The sequence below is a fragment of the Amblyraja radiata genome, chromosome 16 (genome assembly GCF_010909765.2).
Source record: "Amblyraja radiata isolate CabotCenter1 chromosome 16, sAmbRad1.1.pri, whole genome shotgun sequence".
Lineage (NCBI taxonomy): Eukaryota > Metazoa > Chordata > Chondrichthyes > Rajiformes > Rajidae > Amblyraja > Amblyraja radiata.
Genome location: NC_045971.1, coordinates 17,243,798 through 17,267,388, shown reverse-complemented (window position 1 = coordinate 17,267,388; position 23,591 = coordinate 17,243,798). Strand labels below are relative to the sequence as shown.

The window sequence follows — 23,591 nt, the reverse complement described above, 5'->3', positions numbered from 1 at the left end:
CTTTTCCAGCCTTCTCTTTCCCTACTACAATCAATCTGTAGAAGGGCCCCAACTCGAAACGTCTGTCCATTCCCTCTGAGTTCCTCCAGCACTTTGTGCTTTGCTCAAGATTCCAACATCTGCAGTTTCTTGCATATCCATTTTAATGCTTTTTATGTTGGAGTTTAGTGAGGCAGCATTTGATTCTGAAAGTATTTTTTTGGTGTTGAAAATAGGATTGGATAATTTATGCGATATTAATTGAAATAGATTGAGAACAATTAATTCCCTTGTATGCTGGGAATAATTTTGCTATTCTAAAGATGGCTATCCTCAATCAATGAGAGGCAAGAAATCTTTACTGAATTGCATTGCACCTCATGAGAGAGGCACTCCCAAAGCACTGCAAATGATTAAATATTCTGGTCGGTGCTTGTAGCTTAATGAAATATTGATAAATTACTCACTAACTGAATAATGGAAAAAATATACATTTTGTACACCTGAGCAAATAATAATCTCAACAATATTTACTCAGCGAAATGTATATCCTCAGATATAGGAGCGGGCAGGAAATAGGATATGGACCATGTGTAGGCAGATGGCATTAATTTAGATTGGCTTAATGGTCGGCACAGACAAGTGAGCTGAAGGGCCACAGAGGTTTAGTTGTGGTGGGGAAGAGAGTCACCCCCTCTTGTTAGAGAGTCCTGTTAGACAGAAGGTGTGGGGAAGGATGCTCTGGTATCTTTCCTGCTTCATCCATAACAGTCTCTGCACTCCGTGCTGTGCTCCACTAGAGGGTTCATCTCCATCAGCTTAGTGTGGACTGCGCAAAACCTTTTGGTCTCCAGCAGAAGGAAGCATCCACAAGTAAGGGCTGTGATTAGCACACTCCAAAGTCCAGCACATGCTCTGGGACTCACCAAGCCAGCCCTGACCTGCCCACAGCGTCTATGTGGGATATCCACTCTCTATTGACATCTCCACCAAGGTTCCTCTGCACGTATGGTGTGGTATTGCTGTGAGGTGTTCTCAAATAAACATTAACATTAGGTTGGAGACACAAGAAACTGCAGTTGCTGGAACCTGAGGAAAATACAAAGTACTGGAGGAATTCAGCGGATCAGGCAGCATCCCAGGAGTAAATGAACAAACACCATTTTGGGTCGGAAGAAGGGTTTCAGTCCGAAACTTTGCCTATTTGAGTATAGGAGCAGGGAGGTTCTACTGCAGTTGTACAGGGTCTATGTGAGACCACACCTGGAGTATTGCATACAGTTTTGGTCTCCTAATCTGAGGAAAGACATTCTTTGTCACAGTCTGCCCTCTCCTCATTCTCATCCACTTCGCCTGCCTGCCTGCCACTCCCCTCTCATCAGCCCAACTCTCCTCACCTGTTCCACTCAGTTGCCTCTGATCACCAATTAACCCGGTATATAGACTCTCCTCACCGTTCACACAGTGCCAGATTGTTCTCAGCATTCATGCAAGACTCTCCAGCGATTTCCCGACTTCCCGACTGGCTCCGACTCTCCTTTCGTCTGTCCCTCGCTGGTTTGTTTGCATCGTGTGTTGGATCTCCTGGTTACCGGACCTTCCGCTACCCCGACTACGTCTCCTGCCTGCCCCTCTTCGGAACCCTCGCTCAATCCTGAGCCTCTGTGTGAGTACGGTGTACCCATTCCTGTGTTACTACTCTGTGTTACAGTATCGTAATAAAGTCCGTTACCAACTACACCTGCCTGATTCTGTGCTGCTATTGGGTCCAAGCTATACCCGTTACATTCTTGCCATAGAGGGAGTACAGAGAAGGTTCACCAGACTGATTCCTGGGATGGCAGGACTTTCATATGAAGAAAGACTGGATAGACTCGGCTTGTACACGCTAGAATTTAGAAGATTGAAGGGGGATCTTGTAGGACCGTACAAAATTCTTAAGGGGTTGGACAGGCTAGATGCAGGAAGATTATTCCCGATGTTGGGGAAGTCCAGAACTAGGGGTCACAGTTTAAGGATAAGAGGGAAGGCTTTTAGGACCGAGAGGAGAAAATCATTTTTTACACAGAGAGTGGTGAATCTGTGGAATTCTCTGCCACAGAAAGTAGTTGAGGCCAGTTCATTGGCTATATTTAAGAGGGTTAGATGTGGCCCTTGTGGCTAAAGGGATCAGGGGGTATGGAGAGAAGGCAGGGATGGGATATTACATAGAAACATAGAAACATAGAAATTAGGTGCAGGAGTAGGCCATTCGGCCCTTCGAGCCTGCACCGCCATTCAATATGATCATGGCTGATCATCCAACTCAGTATCCCGTACCTGCCTTCTCTCCATACCCTCTGATCCCCTTAGCCACAAGGGCCACATCTAACTCCCTCTTAAATATAGCCAATGAACTGGCCTCGACTACCCTTTGTGGCAGGGAGTTCCAGAGATTCACCACTCTCTGTGTGAAAAAAGTTCTTCTCATCTCGGTTTTAAAGGATTTCCCCCTTATCCTTAAGCTGTGACTCCTTGTCCTGGACTTCCCCAACATCGGGAGCAATCTTCCTGCATCTAGCCTGTCCAACCCCTTAAGAATTTAATTGTTGGATGATCAGCCATGATCATATTGAATGGCGTGCAGGCTCGAAGGGCCGAATGGCCTACTCCTGCACCTATTTTCTATGTTTCTATTTCCTTCACTCCATAGATGCTGCTGCACCCACTGAGTTTCTCCAGCACTTTTGTCTACCTTCGATTTTCCAGCATCTGCAGTTCCTTCTTAAACATTTTGGGTCGGAACCCTTCTTCAGACTAATTGTTCAGCGTAAACCTGTTGACTAAATATTTATATGGTCACCCATGTTGTATGAACCAAGTGTACATGTTTATTTCTATGGAAGGTGTTTACCAATGTAATTTTTAAATGGCATGAGCAGCCAATTCTTGTTCATTCTGCATAGAAACACGAGCATGCGATTAACAGAAAAACAAACCTCTGTTAAGCTTTTATTAATATGTCTTTCATAAAATGTCCCAAGGCACTTCCCAAGTCCTTTGTAGACAGAATCAGACAATGAGTAACATAAGGCAGCATAATTTGTGTCTACCTATGAGGGTATCAGATGACGAGAGGCTTTTTCAAAGAGGAGATGTGGAGCTTAGAAATTCAATAGCATTAGGTGTAAATTATGAAACTGAAAATGGATTTCTCCTGGAGGGTACTGGCAAGTCCACCATTACCAGGTCATTTGGCAACAGTCCAGAAATTCGGCCGGGCAGTTAGGCCTTGGTCACCCTTGCACTCCTGACACAACCTTTACATCAAACCCTCCAAATGACCACCTGTTCCCACAGACCACACATCCTAATTCTTCCAGATTACTCACAACCACCCTAACCACAAGCATCTGTAATGCCCTCATGAATGCACATGGACATAATCCAAAATAATCAAAAGGGGAAACTAACTACTTACATTATAAAAAGCTTTATGTTTGGAATATTGAAAGTTCTACACTGTGATATGACGTTCTACAACATTATTCCCTTGTCATGTATCTATACACTGTAAATGGCTTCATTGTAATCATATATTGTCTTTCCGCTAACGTTAGCATGCAACAAAAGCTTTTCACTGTACCTCGGTACACGTGACAATAATCTAAATGGAACATTACTGCTGCATTATTGCAATTTCCTGACCATTTCTTGCATTCAAGATCATAGTGAGGACACACACACACACTGAGAATAACAAATCTTGTGTCTATCTTCAATCCAAGTTTGAAGATACTTTGCAGCCCTGACTAAGGTGCCAGGCCTCCTTCCCTAGCTCAGCCTCTCTGTCCTGGGGTGCATTTTTAAAGACAGAATTGTGCAACAGTTTAGCCCTGGGGAATGTTGTAGAACAGAAGGATCAAGGGGTTCAACTACATAGTTCCCTGAAAGCAGCGTCTATATGGGATGTCCACTCGCCATTGACGTCCCCACCAAGGTTCCCCTGCACGCATGGTGTGGCGTTCTCAAATAAACATTAACATTTGGTTCGAGACACAAGAAACTGCAAGACGCACCAGCTGTGGAGGGAACGGACAGACGACATATTGAGTCGGGACTGAAGAAATGTCATCTGTCCATTTCCTTCCACAGGTACCTCTAGACTGGCAAGAGTTTCTCCAGCAGATGTTAGATGTATAAGCGCACATGCTTAACATGCTTGGTGAGCTTTGGTTGGGAGTGGGGTAGGATTAACGCATTGTGGGTTCCATACACACAGCTTTGCAGACATCAGCATTAGACCTCCACCTGAATAAGATTGTCTAAAAATCAAATAGGAAAATAAATTTATCATTCCTAGCTCGCATTTAGCACTCCAATATTCTCTTCTGGGTAAAACCATGGATCTTCAGATCTCCACCACACTGTCTAGCTCAAAGGAAGTTATCATGCTTTGCCCCTCAGGGATGTACACGATCGCATCCACCTCCCCACCTCCGTTGCTGGGTTTCTGGAAATGTATCTGCAAATTGTCTCTCAGCTTCTCTTCATCTATTATGTCCGGAATCCCAGCAAACAGCACGCTCTTTCTGGAAATAATCTCACCAGCCTGAAGGAAAAACCACAATACAACAGAAGATGTAAATAAGTTCACAAACACATGACAGAAATATTCAGCAAGTCGGGCAACATTCGTAGGGGAAAGAATAGACTAGATATCATAGCAGGAGTGGAGTAACTTTCGTTTCTCTCCCAGCTGTTGTCAGGCAATGAGTCATCCTATCAACAAATAGAGAGCGGTCCTGAACTACTACCTATTTCATTGGAGAATCACGGACTACCTTTAATCTAACTTTGCCGGACTTTATCTTGCACTAAACGTTATTCCCTTTATTATGTATCTGCACACTGGTGGATGGCTCAGTTGCAATCACGTACAGTCTTTCTGTTGACTGGTTAGCACGTAACCTGTATGTTAATACTCTGGGACTATCTAATTTGGGCTATCTTGGTTGGCATGGACAAGTAGGGCCTGTATCTGTGCTGTGTGACTCCAGGCTTTCCACATGCAGCATAACTTCACTTGCTTTAAAATCACCTCCACAAAATTAACAGAAAGTAAGAGATTCTATACCTTTATGCGCACAATTTCACCATTAATAAACGACGAGACCCTCAAAACGCACGTCTTGTTAATTCCTCGAAACACCACCTCATGTAACTCTTTCTTTATCAAATTCTCAGAAACTAGAAAACAAAATTAAAGGAATGAAACAGTTCGGTATCCAGGTAATGTCTGGCGAACTTTTCCACCAGCTTCTGCAGTAGCAGTCACATTCTGAATATTTCCAGAATCCATCAGATATTCCTTCCCAATGCGGACTTTGATTTTGCACTTTTGCTTACCAAGTATTACAGTTATTAATTAATTGTATTACTAATTATTATATATTCAGCTGCCTGTTATGGTGTTGATGGGCCTGCTAAGGTGCAGCAAGTAATAATGTCATTGTTCCATTGCCGGAACAAATGACAATGAAACACTCCTAACTCCTTTGTTTGGAAGCTTGGGTTCATTTTTTTGTTGTTGTTTTTTTTGTGTATGTGTGTGGGGGGCGGGGGGGTGGGGAAACTTTAAAAATCTTTCCCCTGCACGCAGAACCCGACCTTTTCTCTGTCGGGTCTCCGTTGTCGTTGGGGCCTAGCACCGTGGAGCGGCCTCCAACTGGAACGACCTGGGGCTCCAGTCGCGGAGCTGAGGACTTACCCACCATCGCGGAGCTGGCCGAGTTCGGAGCGGGTGGAGCTGTGGTGGCGCGCTGCTGCGACCCGACCCCGGAGATTCGGAGGCTTACCGCAGTTCTGGTGGACGGTAACACCGGGAGCCCGCGGGTCCCTGCTGGGAGACCGCTTTTCGGGGCTTCCGCAACAGCGACTTCTCCCGCCCGAGTTGCGGGGTTGAAGATTACCTGGAGGGGGGCCTTACATCATCGCCCGGCGCGGCCTTAAATGTCCGCGGGATACTTACCATCGCCCGCCGGGGGCTTTAACTCTGACATCGGGAGGAGAATGAGGAGTGCAGGGGACAGATAAGGACTTTGCCTTCCATCACAGCGAGGAGGAGATGCGCTGTGATGGATGTTTGTGTAAATTGTGTTGTGTCTTGGCTCTTTCTTGTGTGTATGACTGCAGAAACAACATTTCGTTTGAACCTCAATGAGGTTCAAATGACAAATAAATTGTATTGTATTGTATGAAGGCACATGTCAGATACAGCGCAGATCGGAATCACACCTGGTCACCTAAAATTTATTATGAACTATTATTTTAGATTTCCAGCATCTCCACTTCTTTGATTTTCAGAAGTCTTTTGGCCTGTCTTTAAAGATTTTCTATTTTAACTGATTACTCATCGGGGAAACTCTGATACTCAAAGCATCAGCTTGCATCCAGAAAGCATTTTTAGCAAAGTAAATCATCCCAACTGCTTTACAAGGGAGGTAGAGAGGGATACCTTGTATTAACTATTGTATTACCTTGTATTAACTAGCATAACTGAGCTTAAATACAACCTGAGCAAATCCTTGTTAGAATGCACAATCACAACTCTTCACAAAGTCAGAAAGCAGCTGTGATCCAAAAAAAGGTACAATTAAGGTGCTACAAGGTATTTATGAAAGAGTAAAGAGCTGGAAACATTGGTCCAAATCTATATTACTAAAAGTCTGATATTGATTTTAGAAAAAACGCTGCCACTTATGGCTGTGATTTTTGGCCATCTTACTCAGAGTGCAGGACGAGGATTTTTCCCATCGATTAAAAATAAAAGAGTTATTAGTGTTTAAAAAATGTTGAGATTCTCTCTCCTGAAGGCCACGCCCCTTCTGGAGGGACTATAAAACCCAGAAGTGTTAAGTGCCTCAGTCAGTCTCTGCAAGATGGGGGAAAACGAGAGGGTCACATCTCTCAGTCTGAGCTGTGAATAACACTGAACACATGTCTACTAAACCGTGATTGTAGTTTTACTGACCTTGAGTGCCCTGAATGTGGATTGAAAATAAAAATGTAGTTGATTTGAAATAAAGCACAGCAAATGGTTGGTGGTGGTTGGTTTGAAACAAAGCACAGCAAATGGTTGGTGGTGGTTGGTTTGAAACGGCAAATTATTAAAAGTCTAAACTTGACAACTTCCTGTTTGCACTGTATATTGATTTTAGATAAAACAATGCCACTTACGGCTGTGATTTTTGCCCATTTTACTCAGTCCCCCTCCGCTCATCAGGTGCAGAGGATTCTTCCCATCAATGAAAAATAAAAGTGTTATTAGTGTTTAAAGAATGTTGAGAATCTCTCTCCTGTCAATCATGTCATGAAGGCCACGCCCCTTCCGGTGGGAGGGGGGGATTATAAAACTCGGAAGTGTGGGTGTGGCTCAGTCTCTGCAAGATGGGGGAGGGAGAGGTCACGACTGTCTGAGCTGTGAATCAACTGAACACACTGAATGTCTACTGAACTGTGAGTGTGGTGTTTATGTGGTGTTTTGTGTGGTTTTATGGTGGTTTCACCCTGCTTGAAATTGTATGAAACTGTATTTGAATGTGGTGGCCTTGCACCCTGCATGAAATGGTATGAAACTGTGAAACTGCATTTGAATTTGGTGGCCTTGCACCCTGCATGAAATGGTATGAAATAGCATTTGAATTTGGTGGCCTTGCACCCTGCTTGAAATTATATGAAACTGTACTTGAATTTGGTGGCCTTGCACCTTGCTTGAAGTGGTAGGAAACTGCACTTGAATTTGGTGGACTTGCACCCTGCTTGAAGTGGTATGAAACTGCACTTGAATTTGGTGAACTTGCACACTGCATGAAGTGGTATGAAACTGCACTTGAATTTGGTGGCCTTGTACCCTGCTTGAAATGGAATTTCAAGGAATAGCCGTGAATCAACTGCCAGCCCACCAGCCGTAAGTGAGCTGCCAGTACATCAGGCTTGAGTGACTGAGCTGCCACCCCAAGAATCCATTTGGCCCACAATGTCCATACTAGCCCTCTGGAAACCAGTCCCTTCAGCCCACAACAACCATACTAGCGCTCCAGAAAGCCCCCCCCCCCCCCCCCCCACTGGCCACCAATATTGGAATTGGTGGAGAGGTGGAATATTGCGTTGGGGGACCAGCCCTCCCGTGTGAACATGGGACCCAACGGGTCCCACTTAGTCTAATATATAATAAAAATGAACTGCAGGTGCTGGTTTATATGGACACAAAATATTGGAGTAACTCGGCGGGTCAGGCTGAAGAAAGGTCCCAACCCAAAACGTTTGCCTATCCATTTTCTCCAGAGATGCTGCCTGACCCACTGAGTTACACCAGCATTTTATGTCTATCTTTGGAGACCAATGATACTCAGGGTTCATGCACTCAAATCATGGGTAGTTGTATATGCATGGAGTTGCAGAGAACTTTGCATTTGATATCTTACTTCTTTCATCCACAAATGTAATCACCACGTTTCCAGAATCTTGCAAGAATTCAATGTTTTCCACTTCCCCTCCATTGTTCTTCTGTTTGCTGAAGTGGATTTCTAACTTGTCCAAGAGTTGGTCGACAGTAAGAAACCTTGGGATTTCTGAAATCAGCACTCGACGTTTGCAAACGTGAGTTTGAATCTGCAGAAACAGTTTTAAGTTTTTCAATGCCAAGCTTCTGACTTCATGGAGACAGATGCCAAACACAATGCTAATCAGAACCACATCTGCCAGCAAGAAAGCTCACAAGAGTTCTTAACTTAATGTTCATTGTGGACGTGGAGAGGACAATTCCACTAGTGGGAGAGTCTAGAACCAAAGGCCATAGCCTAAGAATAAAAGGACGTACCTTTAGGAAGAAGATGACGAGGAAATTCTTTGGTCAGAGGATAGTGAATCTGCGGAATTCATTGCCACAAATGATTGTGGAGGCCAAGTCAATGGATATTTTTAAGACAGATGTTGACAGATTCTTGAGTAGTATGGATGTCATGGGTTATGGGGTGAAGGTTGGAGAATGGGATTGAGAGGGAAAGATAGATCAGCCATGCTTGAATGGCAGAGTAGACATGATGGCCTGGATGGCCTAATTCTGCTCCTATCACTTATAAACCTTTGAACTTATTGTACAGTGGCTGACAGGCGAGAATCTGGAGACAAGACAGAGTATCATGGGGTATGGAACAATATCCACAAGATACTTGGAACGGTCCAGACAAATTTGATATAATGATATTGATGAATTAGGGAACACTATTTGTATTACGTGGGCCCAATTAGTTAGTACTGGATTTTATTTGGGAAATAAAGAACCACTCAAAGGTTACTTTAGGAATTGACAAGCAGGAAAAAAGCTGTCTTGGAAAAAGAACAATATTGGGGGGAAGAAAACTGTTCCCATGTAGCCTCCCCACAGCAATTAAACATAATTCTCTCTTAAGAACCCACTGTCAATTTCGCTCTGGGTGGCCATTGAAGTTGATAAGCAATCCTTTCTATTGACATGTGTACCATACTCTATTAAACAATGTAACATACAGCCTTTAGTATTTTTAGTTTGTGATAACAAAAATAGACTTTTATCTATTTAGAAGACCTTTATTCCGGATCATCCTGTTATTTGTTACGGCGAGTCTGAAATTCACCAGACTCTTGCCCCTTTTCACCACAATTGTGTTTAGAACACGATTTTCTGTAACATGATGATTCTTAGAAATTCAACTACCATGTTACAGCAGAGATGCCTGTACATGGATAGGGAGGATTTAGAGAGATATGAGCAGGTGCAGGCAAGGTGGGACTAGCTTGGTTAGGCAACTTGGTCAGCATGGACAGGTTGGGCCAAAAGGCCTGTTTCCATGCTGTAGAGCTCAATGGCTCTACAAAGGTGTCAATATTATAACTACAGAGGCTTATTTTGACAGGCCAGAGATAAAATAAAAGCTTTCATTTTTGTACCACCTCCCGTGGAATTGGTATTTCCCGAGGTGGTTCACTGCCAGTCAAGTAGACATGGATATTGAACTGGACATGATACCATGCGAGGTGTCAGAACATATTCCTGGGGATGAGTACACAAATGGAATCAGTGCTAACGGGGCATTATACAGAGACAGATGAGTCACAGACAGTGTTGCTTTGCAGTGAGCCTGGTGTGAACTCTTGCCCCTTGCCAGGGAAATTGACAGTCGAGACCCTTCTGCTGGACTGAAAGAGGGGAGTGGAGATATAGAGTATAAAGAGGCGAGGGGGTGGTCTGCATTGGACCTCACTGATGTAGAGGCGACCACAATAGGGGGAGCACAGAATAGACAAGGTAAGAGGAGGTGCGTGTGAGTCTCTGCCTCACCTGGAAGTGTAGTTTGAGCCACTGGATGGTGGTGAGGTTGGAGGTGTAGGGAAAGGTGTTGCACCTCTTACATTGCAGAAAAACATGTCTGGGCAGGGGGAGGAATGTACAGTGGAGCAGAGCGGTAGAGGGTCTGTGTCAATGTTCAGACTTACCTCAATTTCTTCAACTGTGGGCAACTTCACAGGCCAAGCTTTTATATTAATTGCAATATCTCCATTGTCTTCAATTTTAATTTTGTGATCTCCCATCTCCAATATCTGAGCAGCAACTGTAATAATGATTAAAAAACACAATTAAAAAAAACTTACAAGGCCAGCTAATTTAATGCTTCCCACTATAGTTACAGGTAGAACATAGGGAGCTGGAGAAAATCACCGGGTCAGGCAGCATCTCTGGACAACATGGATAGGTGATGTTTCAGGGTTGAGACTCTTCTTCATTCTTCTATTATACCTCCAGATAATAGAATAAAATCATTCTAACCTGCTTGAGAGATGCAGGAGCACTGAAGATAGACAAAGTGCTGGAGTAACTCAGCGGATCAGGCAGCATCTCTGGAGAAAAGGAGTAGGTGGCGTTTCGGATCGTAACACTTCTTCAGACATCTTCTGAAGAAGGGTTCCGACCCAAAATGTCACCTATCCCTTTTCTCCAGAGATGCTGCCTGACCCGCTGACTTAATCCAGCACTTTGCATCTATATTTGGTATAAGCCAGCACTTGCAGTTCCTTCCTACACATATGCAGTAACATTGACTTCAACACAAACATGTTGCAGAAACAATGTACAACAAACAGCTCTACTGGGGTTGGTGGTGTTTACTGCAACTGAATATCTAATCCTCACTTGAGTAATACTCCGATAATCCAGCATTCCCGGTGTCTTGGTGCTGCTGGATTGAAAGATAATTTGTACTATCAGATGTTATTTTATTAATACTTCAACACTCTTCTAATTCAGATGTTACACAGAGTGATTCCAGTAATGTTATTCCCTTATCATGTATCTAGACACTGTAAATGGATCAATTGTAATCATATATTGCCTTTCTGCTGAATGGTTAGCACGCAACAAAAACTTTTCACTGTAACTCAGTACACGTGACAATAAACTATAAACAGAACAGAACTGCTGCATTATTGCGATTTACTTGACCTGTACAAACCCGGCAGGTTGAAAGGGAGGGGGGGTCAGGGCGAGTGTGTGGGAAGTCACTTGGTGAACCATTGGGATTCTCGATGGGTTGGTGAATGATTTTTCCAATAGTTAGTCTGCCATATTAGTTAGTAGAATTCAGGTCTGATAAAAGAGTCCAAGGACAATCCCAAGAGATTTTTATGAATGAATAAGGGGAAAACGGTAACTAGAGAGAGAGTGGGACCACCCCCCCCCCCCCCCCCCCCCCCCCCCGGGAATCAAAGCAGTCAACTCTGTGTGGAACCACAGGAGATGGGCAAGGTCCTCAATGAGTATTTCTCCTCTGTATTTACCGAGGGGAAAGACAGGAAGTCGGAGGAACTTGGGGGCAGTCAATGGAAGTGTCTTGAGTACAGTCAGTGTTATGGTTGAAGAGGTGCTGCAGGTACTATCGTGTATGAAGGTAGACAAATCTCCAGGACCCTGGTGAGATATATCCGAGGACATTGTGAGAGACCAGTAAGGAAATTGCGGGAGCCCTGGTTGAAATTTACACTAAATACAGGAGCGGTGCTGGAAGACTGGAGGGTGGCAAATGTTCTGCCTCTATTCAAGAAGGGCTGCAAGGAAAATGCTGGGAACTATACGCCAGCGAGCTTAACATCTGCAGTTGGAAAGTTACCAGAGACTCTCTCTTATGTTCTCATGTACTTTATAGGGAAACAAGATATCACTGGAACTGGCCAAGTAATAGGTCCAGTCCATGGATGCTGTCCGACCCCCTGAGTTAATCCAGCATTTTGTGTCTATCTATGGTTTAAACCAGCTTCTGCAGTTCCTTCCTACACAAGATTGAGAGGCTGATCAACTAATCGCTCCTTACATTCGAACAATACCATGGTCATTTGGAATCGGTTTGGAGAACCATTCCGTGTTTGTAGTGCATGATCCTTTAACCTTGCTCGTGAGAATCCAAATTAAAATGGCATTGGTTATAATGGATCCTTTCTCCTCCAGACTGGGTGACGTGGAAAACTGTCCTACCTTTGGCATCTTCAAATGTGATCACTGCGCTTCCCCCTTGGATTGGATACCGAATGCTAGGCTTGGCATCATATTTTCTTTCTTGGTCATGTTCTTTTGCTTCCTGACCAGCAAAGACCCATCTTTTCTCCGGCATACATTTAGAAACCTGCGGAACGCCAGAATGTGATGGACATGCATTGTAACAGCGTGCCGCTTACGGTAAGTCCACAGACAGGTTACAACAGGGCTCCGTTCCTGGGAACGGTTCATAAGTTGGAAATGAACAAAAACAACTTGTGGAAGAGTCACAGAGTCATAGACCGATACAGCACAGAAACAGGCCCTTCAACCCACCTTGTCTATGCCAACAAAGTCCCATTTGCCTACATTTGGCCCCTATCCTCATAAAGCCCTCCTATAGATATATCTGTCCAAATGTCCTTTTCAAAGTCATAATTGTACACACTTCTAGGTCTTCCTCTGGTAGTTCATTCCAGATATGGATAAACAACTGAGTGAAATACAACTGAGTTACAATACAAGAAATAACATCCTAGCTTGCCCAATCTCTCCTTATAGCTCCAGCCCTCGTGACCTGGCAGCATCCTCGTAAATCTCCCCTGTGCTTTAAGTCTCAGAGAGAAGAAAACCTGAGTTTTATGGGAGCGGCTGATTCTAAACAAATCCACAGAGGAGATTATTCTCTTTACCTGATGGACAAACACATCGCTATTTCCGTCTTACCTGCAGCTGTAACTCCATCTTTGCATTCTGTTCATCGAGTTTGGCCAATTTTTCCTTTACTGCATTCTCCCTCTCGGTAAGCGTTTCAATTTCACTGTCTACCTCGTTCAGTTTCCCCTACAGAATAGCACACACACACACACACACGTTCATTTAAAAACATGCAAAATCCTTGGTGGATCTTTCAACGGAAGAGAAGTAGGATCAGGACAGAGGTTTCACTCCTAGATGATGCACATGCTCACGAGAACTGGATATGACAGGGACGTAACTCATGGCAACTGAGAATTTTCATTCTGCAAAAAGGAATGAGTAAAACAGAAGTGGAAGGCACTTCCAAAATCTCAGTCCAAATTTGGGAAGCTGCATCAGTGAAGGTGTGCCAGTTGTAACGTCAGTGACTGAAATGCATAAAAATAGTGTTCTTGCCTGGGCCTCCTCTACTGCCAGAGTGAGGCCATGTGCAAACTGGAAAAACAGCACCTCATATTCTGCATGGGTAGCTCACAACCCATCATTCTCTAATTTCAAGTCATTTCCAACCAAACACCTCTTTCCCCTGCACCCCCACCTCCAGTGAGCACACATTTCCCCCAACATCTCCCACCAACCCAGTCACCCTGCTCCTTTCCCCTCCTGCATATGTCTATCTCCCATCCCCGAGACCTACACTCCCTTTTTAACCCCCTCGCTCCCCTCACCCATGTCCTCTTCCACCTACATCCCTTCTTACAGATTTGCATTTCATTCCTCCTCTTCTCTCATTATCTGACACCTTTTTTAATCTCCTTTGCACCTCTAACCTTTGTCACTTACTCCACACATCCATCAATCAACCCCACCCCCACCTCATCTGTATCCACCTATCACTTGTGTCGGAAGGAACTGCGGATGCTGGTTTAAACCGAAGATAGACACAAAAAGCTGGAGCAACTCAGCTGGACAGGCAACATCTCTGGAGAGAAGGAATGGGTGACGTTTCGGCTCGAGACTGGTTAGGGATAAGGGAAACTAGAGGCTGGTTAGGGATAAGGGAATCTAGGGATATAGGCGATGATAGAGAGATAAAGAACAAATGATCGAAAGATATGCAAAAAGTAACGATGATGAAGGAAACAGGACATTGTTAGCTGTTTGTGAGATGAAAACGAGTAGCTAGTGCGACTTGGGTGGGGGAGGGATAGAGAGAGAGGGAATGCCGGGGCTCCCTGAAGTGAAGCCTCTCCAGGGATGCTGCCTGTCCCGCTGAGTAACTCCAGCTTTTTGAGTCCCTCTATCACTTGTCAGGTTTTGACTTGTCCTGATCATTGAATCAACTTGTTCCAGCCACCAAGCACCATGCACGGAGTGGACACGGAACTATCTCAACATTTTCCTGACAATGAAGTGCTACCAGTCGCAAATAAATATAAATACAAAATTATAGAAATACCAACCTGAAGATGTAGGTTCTGAATTGTATCTTTTAATTTGTCTTCCTCAATTTTATTTTGGAATCTTTGAACCTGGGCATTACATTCATCTGTTGTATCTTCGATTTCTAGTTTTGCTGCGAGCAAGACTTTCTTGGCCTTTAGCACTGCATTATAACGGGTCTGGTTGGATTAAACAAAGTGCTTCATTGCAGAATCCCTTTTGTGGACCCAAATGCGTTGGAAAATTGCAAATATTTAGGAAAGGAGGCAAGAGAACTGGAGTTCATGCACATCATTTTCATTACATTCTACTTGTTACATTTAATGCATATTGGTGTTAATGGAGACTTTTTCTGACTTAACCAGCCCCTCCCAGTTCAGTCTCACTAATTTTCACTGAACTTCAGCATATTAGAAAAAAGATTTTAAACTCTTTCGTTTCCTTCCTTTCTGTGTAGTCAATTCTGTCAGAACCTACAAGTTGCACGGACACTGTGTGTTGTTTCATCAGAGAGGAAGGAGATAGGTCCATCTATACTTGGACCACAAGCTTGTTCGAGTATTCAAGAGGATCACCTGATCCATTTCAATGCTCAATGGTCAATGGTTTCTTTATTGTCATGTGTACCGGGTACAGTGAAATGTATGCCTTGCATACAGATCTGCAAGGCTATCCCCATACATAAGCACAATCGCCCCGGTCAGTACAGTATGTGCGGAGCAGCCCACCGAGTCCATATGCAAGAGCCATTTCACTGCCTTGTCTCCATTTCTCTTGATGGGCTTAGAATGCTAAAATCTATCCCCCTCAGGCTCAATTACACACAACAAATGACGGTGCTCCATAGATTCGCCACAGTATCTCATCTCGGTCCTAACTTGCCCAACCCTCAAACTAAGGCTATGACTATTGGTTCCAGGTTCTCCAGTCAAGAGAATCAGTCCCTCAGATTCCACCCTATGGTCCTTCAAGAAGTCTATCCAAGTCATTAATATCACCACCCATTCTTTCAAACTCCAGACACCTTTGCCCTTCATCTTTCCTCTCAGGACTACACCTCTAGTCCAAGGAATCTTTCTAGTAAATTATTGTTGCCTCTTCCCTGAGGCAAAAGATTCATTCCTCCAGACTATCCATAATCAGATTTTACATGACCTAATCTTGCACTAAATGTTATTCCCTCTATCATGTATCTGTAAACTGTGAATGGCTTGATTGTAATCATGTATAGTCATCTGCTGATGGGTTAGCACACAACAAAAAGCTTTTCATTGTATCTCGGTACACGTGACAATAAACTAAACTAACCTAATCGAAGCCGTGTCATTTAAGCAAGATTTATTTATTCATATTCTCCAAACTCTCAAGAACCATTTCCATATGACTTCCTAACTGCTTGCAGTACCTGCACAGTAACCTTCTGAGACCTACAGTAGCATTACATGCGTCTAAGAATGCTCATTTGAAATTTCACTGGATTACTGAACAGAATGAGATTTTCTCTAACATATTTATAGTGCATTGAGGAATTCATACTCTTGACAATTAAAAAATACCACTTCACTCTGACCTTGCATCCTTCTAATTCCTGTTGCAGCTTTTGCAAATCATTCATAGCAGGCTCCTGAGGATTCTTGAAAGTGCCCTGCAAAATAGAAACAGCAATTGTGAGCAATTCTGGGCCCCATATCTGTGGAAGGACGTGCTGGCTCAGGTTTACAAGAATGGTCCTAGGAATGAGTGGGTTAACATATGATGAGTGTTTGACGGCACAGGGCCTGTACTAGCTGGAGTTTTAGAAGGATGATGGGGGACTTCATTGAAACTTACAGAACAGTGCAAGGCTTGGATAGAGTGGATGAGGAGAAGATGTTTCCACGAGTGGAAGAGTCTAGGACCAGAGTTAAATAACCTCAGAATTAAGGAATTTAGGAAGGAGATTAGGAAGAATTTTGTTAGTCAGAGGGTGGTGAATCTGTGGAATTCTTTGCCACAGAAGGTTGTGGAGGCTGTCAATGGATATTTTTAAGGCAGAGATGGGTATATTCTTAATTAGTGTGGGGGTCGGGGTTCATGGGGAGGAGGCTGGAGAATGGGATTTGGAGATAGATCTGACATGATTACACATAGACAAATAGGTACATTCGGCCCTTCAAGCCAGCACTGCCATTCAATATGCCAATCAATATGCCAATCTAAAATCTGTACCCCGTTCCTGATTTTTTTCCCCATATCCTTTGATTCCTTTAGCCCTAAGAGGGCATATCCTTTGATTCCTTTAGCCCTAAGCAAGGGCTATTTGAAGTTAGAGAAGTCAATGTTCATACCACTGGGTGTAAACTACCCGAGCAAAATTTGAGGTGCTATTCCTCCAGTGGACAGTGGAGCAGGCCCAGGAGTTCAAATAGCTAACTTCAAATAGCCCTTTCGGGAGGATTGCTGCCAATTTTTTCAGCTGGAATTTCAAATCATGCAGAACCTAATGCTAAGTATCTGGATAGGTAAGATTTTGATGAGGAAATTTTTATACACATCAGATTATAAAACTTTGGAGTTCTCTCCCACTGATGCTAACCAATTTATTTTAATTTAGCTTTGAGATTCAGAATGGAAACAGTGCCCTCTGAGTCCACGCTGACCATCTTTAATTGTTCACACACTAGGGGCAACTGCAGACTTACAGACCTGTACTTTTTGGGATGTGGGAGGAGACCAGTGCACCCAGAGAAAACCCACATGGTCACAGGGAGCCAAACCCCCCCCCCCCCACAGACAGCACCCAAGGGCAGGATTGAACCGGGGTCTCTGGTACTATAAGGCAGCAGCTCTACCAGCTGCACCACTGGGCCGCTTTTGTGTTGAGGTAATTTAGATCAGTAGATTTTTGGAGAGTATGCAAATGAAAATAGATTGTGATCAGGTAGGAAAGTAGAACATAGACACAAAAATCTGGAGTAACTCTGTGGGACAGGTAGCATCTCTGGAGAGATGGAATGGATGACGTTTCGGGTCGAAACTGAAGAAGGGTCTCAACCTGAAACTTCACCAGTTCCTTCTCTCCAGAGATTACTCCAGCATTTGAGTTACTCCAGCATTTCGTGTCTATCTTCGGTTTAAACCAGCATCTACAGTTCCTTCCTCCACAGGTAGGAAAACAGATTTGAGTCACAGGTTCTGCATCAATGTTACTGAATGAGGAAGCAGTGTGAGAGGGTTGACCTGGCCTCTACCTGATTATATTTCATCTGAAGAGGAGAGCTCTTCAGCGCGCCGTCCACAGGGCGCAGTAGATTATTGGGACACAGCTACCAGCCTTGGAGGGCATCTACCACACACGGTGCCTCAGGAAGGCCGTCAGCATCAACAAAGACTCCTCACACCCTAGTAATAGTCTGTTCGAACTCCTATCTTCCGGCAGATGTTACAAAGCCTTCTACCCTTCTACGCCCGCACCTCCAGACTCAGGAACAGCTTCATCCCCAGAGCTATCCCTGCTCTGAACCGGCCCTGCTGAGTGCTCCCCCCCCACTGTGAATGGCTTGATTGTAATCATGTATAGTCATCTGCTGATGGGTTAGCGCACAACAAAAAGCTTTTCACTGTATCTCGGTACACGTGACAATAAACTAAATTAACCTAATCGAAGCCGTGTCATTTAAGCAAGATTTATTTATTCATATTCTCCAAACTCTCAAGAACCATTTTCCATGTGACTTTCTAACTGCTTGCAGTACCTGTACAGTAACCTTCTGAGACCTACAGTAGCATTACATGCGTCTAAGAATGCTCATTTGAAATTTCACTCGATTACTGAACAGAATGAGATTTTCTCTAACATATTTATTGTGCATTGAGGAATTCATACTATTGACAATTAAAAAATACCACTTCACTCTGACCTTGCGTCCTTCTATTTCCTGTTGCAGCTTTTGCAAATCATTCATAGCAGGCTCCTGAGGATTCTTGAAAGTGCCCTGCAAAATAGAAACAGCAATTGTGAGCAATTCTGGGCCCCATATCTGTGGAAGGATGTGCTGGCTCAGGTTTACAAGAATGGTCCTAGGAATGAGTGGGTTAACATATGATGAGTGTTTGACGGCACAGGGCCTGTACTAGCTGGAGTTTTAGAAGGATGATGGGGGACTTCATTGAAACTTACAGAACAGTGCAAGGCTTGGATAGAGTGGATGAGGAGAAGATGTTTCCACGAGTGGAAGAGTCTAGGACCAGAGTTAAATAACCTCAGAATTAAGGAATTTAGGAAGGAGATTAGGAAGAATTTTGTTAGTCAGAGGGTGGTGAATCTGTGCAATTCTTTGCCACAGAAGGTTGTGGAGGCTGTCAATGGATACTTTTAAGGCAGAGATAGGTATATTCTTAATTAGTGTGGGTGTCAGGGTTCATGGGGAGGAGGCTGGAGAATGGGATTTGGAGATAGGTCTGACATGATTACACATAGACAAATAGGTACATTTGGCCCTTCGAGCCAGCACTGCCATTCAATATGCCAATCTAAAATCTGTACCCCGTTCCTGATTTTTCCCCATATCCTTTGATTCCTTTAGCCCTAAGAGGGCATATCCTTTGATTCCTTTAGCCCTAAGCAAGGGCTATTTGAAGTTAGAGAATTCAATGTTCATACCACTGGGTGTAAACTACCCAAGCAAAATTTGAGGTGCTATTCCTCCAGTGGACAGTGGAGGAGGCCCAGGAGTTCAAATAGCTAACTTCAAATAGCCCTTCCGGGAGGATTGCTGCCAATTTTTTAAGCTGGAATTTCAAATCATGCAGAACCTAATGCTAAGTATCTGGATAGGTAAGATTTTGATGAGGACATTTTTATACACAGCAGATTATAAAACTTTGGAGTTCTCTCCCACTGATGCTAACCAATTTATTTTAATTTAGTTTTGAGATACAGAATGGAAACAGTGCCCTCCGGCCCTCTGAGTCCATGCTGACCATCTTTAATAGTTCACACACTAGGGGCAACTGCAGACTTACAAATCTGCACTCTTTGGGATGTGGGAGGAAACCAGAGCACCCAGAGAAAACCCACATGGTCACAGGGAGCCAAACCCCCCCACAGACAGCACCCAAGGGCAGGATTGAACCGGGGTCTCTGGTACTATAAGGCAGCAGCTCTACCAGCTGCACCACTGGGCCGCTTTTGTGTTGAGGTAATTTAGATCAGTAGATTTTTGGAGAGTATGCAAATGAAAATAGATTGTGATCAGGTAGGAAAGTAGAACATAGACACAAAAATCTGGAGTAACTCTGTAGGACAGGTAGCATCTCTGGAGAGATGGAATGGATGACGTTTCGGGTCGAAACTGAAGAAGGGTCTCAACCTGAAACTTCACCAGTTCCTTCTCTCCAGAGATTACTCAAGCATTTGAGTTACTCCAGCATTTTGTGTCTATCTTCGGTTTAAACCAACATCTACAGTTCCTTCCTCCACAGGTAGGAAGACAGATTTGAGTCACAGGTTCTGCATCAATGTTACTGAATGAGGAAGCAGTGTGAGAGGGTTGACCTGGCCTCTACCTGATTATATTTCATCTGAAGAGGAGCTCTTCAGCACGTCGTCCACAGGGCGCAGTAGATTATTGGGACACAGCTACCAGCCTTGGAGGGCATCTACCACACACGGTGCCTCAGGAAGGCCGTCAGCATCCACAAAGACTCCTCACACCTTTGTAATAGTCTGTTCGAATTCCTATCTTCCGGCAGATGTTACAAAGCCTTCTACCCTTCTACGCCCGCACCTCCAGACTCAGGAACAGCTTCATCCCCAGAGCTATCGCTGCTCTGAACCGGCCCTGCTGAGTGCCCCCCCCCCCCCCCCCCCCCCCCACTGTGAATGGCTTGATTGTAATCATGTATAGTCATCTGCTGATGGGTTAGCACACAACAAAAAGCTTTTCACTGTATCTCGGTACACGTGACAATAAACTAAACTAACCTAATCGAAGCCGTGTCATTTAAGCAAGATTTATTTATTCATATTCTCCAAACTCTCAAGAACCATTTTCCATGTGACTTTCTAACTGCTTGCAGTACCTGCACAGTAACCTTCTGAGACCTACAGTAGCATTACATGCGTCTAAGAATGCTCATTTGAAATTTCACTGGATTACTGAACAGAATGAGATTTTCTCTGACATATTTATTGTGCATTGAGGAATTCATACTCTTGACAATTAAAAAATACCACTTCACTCTGACCTTGCGTCCTTCTGTTTCCTGTTGCAGCTTTTGCAAATCATGCATAGCAGGCTCCTGTGGATTCTTGAAAGTACCCTGCAAAATAGAAACAGCAATTGTGAGCAATTCTGGGCCCCATATCTGTGGAAGGATGTGCTGGCTCAGGTTTACAAGAATGATCCTAGGAATGAGTGGGTTAACATATGATGAGTGTTTGACGGCACAGGGCCTGTACCAGCTGGAGTTTTAGAAGGATGATGGGACACTTCATTGAGGGACCCCCCCCATGAACTGTATTCACGCACATCGACCCGGCACAGACATATTTACACTTTAGACTGTTTTACTGTTCTTTTAAAAAATATATAAATCATGTTTCTCGGGGTATCTAAATTATTTTAGTTGTTTAAGTTATGACTATCGGATGGAAGCTGCATACCAAATCTCGTTACCAAATGACAATTAAAGATATTATTATTATTATTATTATCCTATCAGTTCAAGAACTACTGACGCACCCATCCAATTTTAGCACTTGACCATTCCATGGTGTAATTTCCACAGCTTCACGATTGCAAACCTGCCACAAAGAAATTAAGTTTCACGTTAAATGTCACCAGCGAGTAACCAACACGATGTGAATATAGGCCATCGGGGGTACATTTTTGAAACCACAGATCGAAGAGTGGCTGTAGGAGTAAAGCAGGTCAACTCTGGCTCCTTTTGCAAGGCACTTCCCGGGAGCGCGGCTAAATCTGAGCCCCGGCAGCATTTCACAACAGGTACACAAAATTGCTGGGGAAACTCAGCGGGTGCAGCAGCATCTATGGAGCGAAGGAAATAGGCGACGTTTCGGGCCGAAACCCTTCTTCAGACTGTTTCGGCCCGAAACGTCGCCTATTTCCTTCGCTCCATAGATGCTGCTGCACCCGCTGAGTTTCCCCAGCAATTTTGTGTACCTTCGATATTCCAGCATCTGCAGTTCCCTTTTGAACAGCATTTCACAACAGTCTGGATGACACTTGAATCGCCGAGGCGATGGTCCTCGCGGGAGGGATGGGATTCGTACGGAAGGCGCATCCTTTCTAAAGTTGTTACTGTCATCTTTTATGCTCACCACACTTTACAGAGGGAACACTTCACAATGTAACACAAAGGAAGGCACGGCTAAAAGTTGCCTTAAGAGCAAGTTATTTTCTCAGGACCCTTAACACTTTCAGTTTCGATTTCCTCCCCGCGATCGCTCCCGATGCTTTCCCATAAAGTATTAGTCGGCAATATTTTTTTGTAGATTGCATGTTCCCGGTGTGTGACATTAAAACGTATCGACCCCCCCCCCCCCCCCCCCCCCCCCCTCCCAGGACCAGTTACGGAACTGTCGCTCCGTCCCGTTCGCCTCAGTATTGATCCCCAGTATTGATCATTCCGCATAAATCTTGCGTCCCTAACAAATCAAACACTAAGCATGGCAGAACATCGGGGTTGGGGACACGTTGGTCAACATTTGGTGGATTGCGGTGTGTGGAAAACTCAAGGACTTACCCTGAAAGCAACCTTCTGTGAATGACGAAGCAGCAATCAACTCGACATCTTCCAGGAAAGTGAAACTAACACAGAACGTTTAGGGGGTTGCCCGGCCGTTCACGGCGCAGCGCCGCCGCCGCTCAATGTTTGACACTAGATCCTTCCCAGTGCGTGTTCCGGCACTCGCCCTGCATCAGCTGGGACTCACAACCTCTCCAGTGCCGCCGACTATCCGAGAAATCATGCACGGGTCCTTGATTCACCGTGACAAAACAGAAAATGCTGGAAACACTCGGAAGGTCAGGCAGCGTCCGTGGAAATGGAAGCAGGGTAGATATTTCAGATCAAAGAACTTTGTCAGAACTGGAAAAGACAAGTTAAAGGTCCCGATCAGAGTTACTCCTGCACTTGATGTCATAAGATCATATATGATAGGAGTAGAATTGGGCCATTCGGCCCATCAAGTGGTTATGGGGAGGTGTCAGAGGTTATGGGGAGAAGGCAGGAACGGGGTACTGATTGGGGATGATCAGCCATGATCACATTGAATGGCGGTGCTGGCTCGAAGGGCCAAATGGCCTATTCATGCACCTATTGTCTAAGTCTACTCCGCCATTCAATCATGGCTGATCTATCTCTCCCTCCTAACCCCATTCTCTGGCATTCTCCCCATAACCTCTGACACCCGTATTAATCAAAAATCGATCTATCTCTGCCTTAAATATATCCACTGACTTTGCCTCACAGCCTTCTGTGGCAAAGAATTCCACAGATTATCACCCTCTGACTAACAAAATTCTTCCTCATCTCCTTCCTAAAGGAACGTCCTTTAATTCGGAGGTTATTTAACTCTGGTCCTAGACTCTCCCATTAGTGGAAACATCCTCTCCACGTCCACTCTATCCAAGCTATTTACTATTCTGTACGTTTCAATGAGGTCCTCCCTCATTCTTCAAAACTCCAGCGAATATAGGCCCAGTGCCATCAAACGCTCATCATCTGTTAACCCACTCATTGCTGGGATCATTCTTGTAAACCTCCTCTGGACCCTCTCCAGAGCCAGCACACCTTCCTCAGATATGATCCAGTATATTGAGCAATATTGTCCTTCTTTGTAAACCAGCATCTGCAGTTCCTGTTTCCACGAGAAAAATGAATACGGTATAAAATTCACAGAGTGGTGAAGGGTTGGATA

At 44.2% G+C, this 23,591-nt stretch overlaps 1 protein-coding gene across 5 annotated transcripts; it reads right to left on the bottom strand.

Annotated features, from left to right (window-relative positions):
- Positions 1 to 13: 13 nt before the first annotated feature.
- ifi35 (interferon induced protein 35) lies at positions 14 to 22,673 on the bottom strand. Of its 5 annotated transcripts, XM_033035253.1 has the most exons (11): positions 22,415 to 22,673; positions 21,391 to 21,452; positions 18,565 to 18,639; positions 14,686 to 14,844; positions 13,250 to 13,366; positions 12,524 to 12,671; positions 10,495 to 10,610; positions 8,445 to 8,631; positions 5,096 to 5,208; positions 4,361 to 4,570; positions 14 to 24 (listed from the first exon to the last, which is right to left on the bottom strand). In XM_033035253.1, the coding sequence occupies exons 2-10, from the start codon at positions 21,418 to 21,420 to the stop codon at positions 4,370 to 4,372; spliced, it is 1,146 nt and encodes a 381-aa protein (XP_032891144.1). In that variant the 5' UTR covers positions 21,421 to 21,452; positions 22,415 to 22,673; the 3' UTR covers positions 14 to 24; positions 4,361 to 4,369. The 5 variants fall into 5 exon arrangements, with proteins under 5 accessions (XP_032891144.1, XP_032891145.1, XP_032891142.1 ...); XM_033035254.1 differs by lacking the exon at positions 14 to 24 and having other exon boundaries at positions 2,958 to 4,570; positions 21,406 to 21,452; XM_033035251.1 differs by lacking the exon at positions 14 to 24 and having other exon boundaries at positions 2,958 to 4,570; positions 22,415 to 22,672.
- Between the last annotated feature and the right edge of the window lie 918 nt (positions 22,674 to 23,591).

Coding starts and splice junctions, on each gene's coding strand:
- ifi35 (XM_033035253.1), bottom strand. CDS start 21,420: ATGGAATGGTCAAGTGCTAAAATTGGATGG. Junction 13,367..14,685: donor TTCAGAACCTACATCTTCAG/GTTGGTATTTCT, acceptor GCTATTCTGTAG/GGGAAACTGAACGAGGTAGA. Junction 5,209..8,444: donor TACATTTGTGGATGAAAGAA/GTAAGATATCAA, acceptor TTTGTTTTCTAG/TTTCTGAGAATTTGATAAAG.